Raw genomic sequence first — 7,198 nt, forward strand, 5'->3', positions numbered from 1 at the left:
GCCTGTTCCTATGGAAACCTCTCTGGCCTACCCTGACCATAGCCTTAGGGCATAGCACTGATTACCAAACCATCTGTTGTGGTGCCACTCAGACTATATCTAGCCCTTGTCCAGCCTGTGCATTACCCAATGCGGGTGGACTCAAAGTGTGCTCTAGCTATACCCATACATGTATGTGGCTATAGTCAATGGATACTACCAAAGTGTATTTATCTACAAAACTATCATGACTTTTCCTCACCAATTGCAAGTAAATGGAAAAGTCAATGAACACAAATTTAGCCTAAATCAATCATCTATGGGGTTTCACATACCCAAATCAATTAATCAAAATATCAATAGGGAACAAAACATTAACTTTAGAAAACTATTACTCAATGGAACTTTATAGACCACCTTTTTAGCAAAACCTATAGGACTTAAAACAATGGACCTAAGTGAAAGTCTTGGAACAACTTTGAATAGAAATATCTCTTTTACTATTAGATTAAATGACTAAAATGATGCTAACTGGGCTATGTAATGTGAACTTTTAATTAAAGTATAACAGAAATCCACATACCTGAAAATAAGGATGAAACAGCCAGTTATGGAGTGATCATAATTTTATTGTGTCTCCTCACTCACAGTCATCCAGAATATGACTGGCTGTGGGCCACACACAAAACCACATCACTCCCCTACCTGCTGTTCCTCACTGGGGGGTCCAGCATTAGGCTGTTGATAAACTGGTGGGTTAGTGTGAAGGCTCTTAAATTTTTAGGGGGGTGAAAATAAACTACTTATATTTTTATCTTACAAGGGGGCGGTCCCTACATACTACCCCGCAAAATTAAATGTTGTCCCAACATTTGCAATGTATCAAAACAACAACCGTCCGCTGTACAAATCTTAATTTTCGCCTACCATAAGTATATCAAAGACGCTTTAATTAAGAACAAAACAAAACAAAAACTTAAAATCTCTCTTCACTGTAACTAGCGGGTAAGGATACATTATGTGAAAGTAATATGGATTACCTGAGTGTCTTGAAAATATCCTATCTCCCGTATCATCCCTTTAGTGTCTCTGCCTGGGGTACCTAAGTACCATCTATCTTTACAAAACATTCAAAATCATTCAACAACGTGAGTACCTAACAGAACTTGAGGAAGTAAAACATGCGCACTAGGAGAAACTCTCCAACTATAAGCCAACCGATCTCCTCAATGATTGGGTATAGCTGATAAAAGAAAGGTGTAAAGGTGAATTCAGGCCTTCACTTTTTCTGACATCTGGTACTTTTGTACCGTAAAAAGTAACGCATTTTACTGCAATTAAATTGCAAGCAGTTCCAAAAGGCACAACGATAGTAAATCTCTATCAAGTGGTTCAACTGCAATTTGGTTCAGGTCTAATGTCGTTGAATCAGTGGATTGAAAGGGACTGGTGGTCTTGACATCGGCATCCATCCTTGTCCATACTGCTGGGGGTAGTACTGGATTGGGGCTGGCAAGTACTGTCCAGGGTGAAGGTCTGGTGGATACATTGGAAGGGTTGGTGGGAATGGATAGCTTGAGTGGGGCACCGGAGCATATCTAGGGTCCACCGGGGATGCTAAAACGGGAGCGACAAACTGCTGCGTAGGAGTTCCCATCTGGTCGTATGTGAGGACACTAGGGGGTTGTCGGTTCCGGGTGGGGTAACGCGCTTCTGGCTCGGGGGGTGGTGAGGGAGGTTGTACTGGAGGTAGTGTGTCCTGATCCACGGACAATTCTGGTTCAGGTTCTGGGTCGGGCTCAGGGGTTGGTGAGGGAGAGTCTACAAGAGGTGGTGTGTCCTGATCTACAGACATTACTGGTTCCGCCTCGAAGTGTAGCGAAGGGAGCTCCCCAGTTTCTGGAGTCTGGCGTTCATAATCAGGTGATTGTGAACGCAGGTGGTATGATCCGTCATCGGAGCTGTCGCCGTCTTCACTTTGGTGAGGGGGAGGGACGCGTCTGTCCGTAGACTGCCGTTCTCTCTTCTTTGGTGATTTTGGAAGATTTGTTTGCTCTATCTCGGACAGCGGTAGGTAGTTACAGGGGAGGAGTAAGTTCCGATGGAGAACCCTGGTTCTTCCCAGTCCAGTCTCCGGCTTCAACTCGTAGACTGGCATGCCATCCTGTATCTGTCTGCTGACAACATGGATTTTCTCTTCCCAGTGCGACCTTAACTTTCCTGGTCCGCCAGTCTCATTCAAGTTTCTTACCAGAACTCGGTCTCCTGTCTGTAAGCTGATGCCATGTACCTTCTTATTGTACTTGTTTTTGTTACAACTCGTTCTCTGGGAACTATGTCTGGAGGCCAGAGCATAAGCTTGCTCCATCTGGGTCTTCCATTGCGTGACGTAGTCTTGATGAGATATGGTAGTGCCTTCCGTATTAGCTTGGAGGTTGAACATGATGTCAATGGGGAGTCTGGGTGACCTCCCATACAGAAGAAAGAAAGGGGAATACCCTGTTGTCTCACTGCGTGTGCAGTTGTATGCGTGTATGACTTTGCTAAGAGAGTCTTTCCAGTTTGCTTTCTGGACTTCTGGCAGGGTGCGAAGCATGGACAATAATGTGCGGTTGAATCTCTCTACCTGTCCGTTGCCCTGGGGGTGGTACGGCGTGGTCCTTGAATGTTCAATTCCACAGAGTTTCTGAAGGCGATCAAACAACTGGTTCTCAAACTCTCGGCCCTGGTCATGGTGGATTCTTCGTGGGAATCCAAACTTCAGATTGAAATCGTTAAAGATTCTGTCTGCAGCTGTCTTGCCTGACTTGTTGGTTGTCGCATATGCCTGTGCGAAACGAGTAAAATGATCCATTACAACCAAGATATACTCGTAGCCACCTTTGCTACGCTCCAGATGCATAAAATCGATGGAGATCAGCTCAAAGGGTTCCGTTGTTGTAATGGTCTGCATCGGGGCACGCGTTGGTCGATTGGGCCGTCGCTGCTTCAGACAGGAACATTGTTGAGTGACATAATGTTCTATGTTCCTCTGCATGTGGGGCCAATAGAATCTGTCACGGGCAAGGCTAACTACTCTGTCAGCACCGAGATGGCCCATACAATTATGCAGCTCGTGATACACCTTCTGCCTGTATGTTTGAGGGAGAACCAGCTGTGGCTGAGATCCTCTCTTCCGATACAATGTACCATTTTTGATCTGGAGTTTCTCCCATTCATGAAGGAGAGCCGTTGTTTCTGGATGTTCTCCTTGTCGCTCACTCATCTTCGGTCGCCTTCCTCTGGTTACAAATTTATGAACAGGTCCAATACCGGGGTCATTCCTTTGGGCTTCAACCATGTCTCGTAGGTCCTGCTGCGACGCGTTGCCAGGCTTCTCTTCTTGGTTTGGGGGAATGGGTGATGTGATTGCTGATATCCAAGTCAGGCCTGCCTGTTGGGCTTTGACAGCATTCACGGTGGCATCAATCGAAGCAGGTGTTGTTCCGACAATGCATTCTGCCATGTACTTCTCAAAGTCCAGAGGGAGTCGTGAAAGCGTATCGGCGTCAACATTTGCTTTCCCTGGCTTGTATTTGATCTTAAAATTGAAGTCAGACAGCTCTGCCACCCAGCGGTACCCGGAAGCATTCAACTTGGCGGAAGTGAGTACGTACGTCAGTGGATTGTTATCTGTATACACTGTGAACTCCTTCGCATAATACAGGTAATCCCGAAACTTCTCGCAGATGGCCCACTTCATAGCCAAGAATTCCAATTTGCCGGAATGCAGATTGTAGTTTTTCTCCGCAGGTGTCAACGTTCTTGAGCCATATCCAATTACCCTCAGCTTGCCCTGTTGGCGCTGATACAAGATTGCTCCAAGGCCTTCATTGGACGCATCTGTGTGGAGGATGAAGGGCAGGGAGAAGTCTGGGAATGCCATCACTGGTGGGTTCATCAGCCGGTCTAAAATAGAGTTTAAGATGAGTTGGTGTTCGCTGGTCCATGTGATCGGTTGTTTGGAGGGGACTTGGTCTGCGCCTCGTTTAGCTGATTTGTTCTTGCCTCTTTGTTTTCGGTCGTTGTCCAGTTTCTCTCGATGCTGTCGGCTCATGGTAAGGAGGTCATACAGTGGTTTGGCTACTCGCGAAAAATCTTGGATATATCGCCTGTAGTATCCAAGGAAACCAAGTAGTTTTCTCACTTCTCCTACGGTACTCGGTGTCTTGTCCTTCAGAGCTTGGACAGCACTTGTCTCAGCAGGATCCATCTTGTGTCCCTCTGCAGAGACAACACGGCCAAGGTAGCGGACTTCGTGTTGGAAAAGATGACACTTACTGGGCTTTAGCTTGATACCATGTTGTTGCAGACGATGGAGCACTTTTCGAATGTTTTCCAGATGGTCTTCGAAGGATGATCCATACACTAGTATGTCGTCAAGATAAATGACCGCTATCTCACCGGTTAGTCCCTCCAGGCAGGTCTCCATACACCGTTGGAATACAGCGGGGGCGTTGGTGAGGCCAAATGGGATCCTTAGCCACTCGTACAATCCCCATGGGGTTACAAACGCTGTCAGAGGTCGGCTTTCATCAGACATAAATCCCTGATGGTAGGCTTTACCCTGGTCCAGAGTTGAGAACCAAGAGTTTCCACCTAAACCATCAAGAACGTCTTGGATGCGGGGGATGGGTTGTCGGTCTTGTATGGTTTTGTTGTTGAGTTCCCTATAGTCTATACAGAGACGTAGGCTGCCGTCTTTCTTCCTCACACAGACTATAGGGGATGAATAGGGTGATGAAGACTTTGCTATCCAGCCTCTTTTGATAAGGTCTTCAAGGTACTCCTTGACTTCTTTGTATAGGGGTCGGGGCACGGAGATGTAACTCTTCTGCACTGGTTTGTTATCATGGAGTTGGATGTTCATCTGAAGATTCTTAATAGAACCCATGTCATCATCATCTTTTGCAAAAGCTCCTGCCTCCTCTTTGAGCATTTTCACTGCAGCCAATCTCTGCTCGTCTGTCAGATGACTCAGATCTATTGGTGGGACCCACTCCTTGGATTTTGAGAGGGGTGTCGCAGTGGCTGTGTTGACTTGTGCCCTGAGCGTTGGTACAGTCTCGCTAGGAGGATCACCTTCAGTTGAGCAGGGAATGACTGCTCTTACTTGTTGGAGCACACCAAGCATGGTATGGCTTCTTAGGGGAACATCACGACTTGATTGGTTAGTCACTGGCACATTGATACGTGATGTGGAACCTGCTGTCAACGTCACTAAGCATTCGCCGATCTCTAACTCCTCCGACCAGGGTGTACTGAGGTTTGGGATGAACAAAACAGGGGTGTTCTCATAAACTGGTCCCGTCCTTACTGTGCAGGTGACTTCCCTGGTTGCACCTCTTGGGACCATTACATCCTTCTTTCCCAGCCAGATTGTGCACAAGTCGTCACTGCCTGAGTTGTGAAGTAGATTCACCAACGCTTTGATTGAAGAAGCTTTCATCTTTGGAAATCCTTCTTGAAGGACACCCTTTATATCGCCCTCGTGATCTTTCGAAATTCTCTCTATGACATTGTAACCAATGATCGGTTCAGCTAGAGCATCTGATGTAACTAGCATTGGTACCAGCAAGGATATTGCCTCTCCTCTTCTGCTCAGCGAAAAGTGCGCTTCGATCCAGCCGTCAAAGGGGATTGGGGTCGAGTTTGCAGCTCTTACATCTAATGCAGTTTCGTCTAGCAACTGCTGAATAGGACGAAGAGAGACATCCGGAAGGTTTTGATGAATCCACGAGCGAGGGAGAAGAGAAATCTGGGACCCTGTGTCCCATAGAGCCTCTGTCGACTTCCCATTTATACAGCATTGCACCATACATCTGTTTCCGATGAGACGGCTTACCTTATGGCGTTGCTGTGGGGTCAGGTGCGCACATATCTGTGCAGATACACGTTCTCCATCTGTCTTCTTCCTGCTCGGGGTTTCCTTCTGTTGCTGGGACGGTGTTCTTTGTGTGGTTACTGCTTGTCCCTTGGCAGTAACCCGCTGTCGTTTCCCGAAGTGCACTGGCGAATGAGGTGATCAGGTGATCCGCATCTGAAGCAGTGGCGGCAATGGTCACCTACTCCTTGCTCTATACACCGTTGACAACCCCATCTCCGGGCGGGGCCTCGAGGGCGAGGGTTTCTCTGAGTCTGGTCAGCAGATATGTTGCCTCTAGTCTGTAGGGCACAGACAAGAGCAGCGACCTGTGTCTTCAGCTCTCGTACGTCCTCAGCAAGGGGGTTGGGTTTTGGGAAGCTCGGGGTGGGCGTTTTTGGGGCCTCTGATTCGGATTCACTACTATTTGCAAGGCTGCTTACTGTGACGTGCTTTGATGAATGGAGTTTTTGCTGCCGCTCTGTCTCGTGACTGGCTGCTATGTTAAGCTTTTCTAACAGCTCCTCATCCACGACTGTGGGGTCTTGAAGATAAGGGCGCATGTCGATGCGAACTCCTTCACTACGGAACCCTGTTTGCAGTGAGTGGAGGAACATCGCCCTTACCTGTGCTGCTTCGTACTTTGGGCCTGCCGTCACCTCCTTCGAAACAAATAGAACTTTCTGCTGCAGGTCCATGGTTCGGATTAAGAATTCCTGGGGGGTCTCCTTCACTTCCTGGCGTGCTCTGGAAAGCTGATAGTACAGCTCTGTAGCATCGCTCTCTCGATAGTGTGATCTCAGGACACGTCGGACATCTACGAGTGTAAGCGTCGGTTTTCCTTCGAGGTAGCTCCTCAGGCGTGATGCTGGATTAATCGCACGAATCACTCCTTCTACCACCTCTCTCTCCTTGTAGCCTTTAGCTAAACCGGCCTCAATCTGGTGCATCAGAGACAAAAAGGTAATTTTGTCCTTCTGACCCACATCTCCGATCTGTCCAAAGATCTTATATTCTCGCCGAAAGATTGGTCCAGTTGTCACCGCTGCTGTGGTCGTTGATGCACTCTGCTGGCTGTTGGAGGGCATCTCTGTAGGATCAGGGCTAGGGGTTGCTTTCAGAGTTTTCACCATCTGCTGCAAAACTGAAAAGCCTTCATCTTCACTCTTTTCAACTTCATCACTACAGAGATACCTCCGGACTTGGCGGAGGAGGGCATGGGTGGTCTTGCCCTCACCCTCGATTTCGGCCAAAGCACATACCGGTAGCAGGTCCTCTCTCGTTGCCGATTGCAGCAGGGCGTGGACTATGCTGTGG

The 7,198-nt window shown here is 47.8% G+C and overlaps 1 protein-coding gene across 1 annotated transcript; it reads right to left on the reverse strand.

Annotated features, from left to right (window-relative positions):
* Nucleotides 1-1,393: 1,393 nt before the first annotated feature.
* On the reverse strand, nt 1,394-1,834 carry LOC117290227 (leucine-rich repeat extensin-like protein 1). The gene has a single exon (XM_033771490.1). It carries the CDS (start codon nt 1,832-1,834, stop codon nt 1,394-1,396), a length of 441 nt encoding a protein of 146 aa, XP_033627381.1.
* Nucleotides 1,835-7,198: the final 5,364 nt, after the last annotated feature.

The sequence above is a fragment of the Asterias rubens genome, chromosome 5 (assembly GCF_902459465.1).
Source record: "Asterias rubens chromosome 5, eAstRub1.3, whole genome shotgun sequence".
NCBI classification, from domain to species: domain Eukaryota; kingdom Metazoa; phylum Echinodermata; class Asteroidea; order Forcipulatida; family Asteriidae; genus Asterias; species Asterias rubens.

Coding starts and splice junctions, on each gene's coding strand:
- LOC117290227 (XM_033771490.1), bottom strand. CDS start 1,834: ATGTCTGTAGATCAGGACACACCACCTCTTGTAGACTCTCCCTCACCA.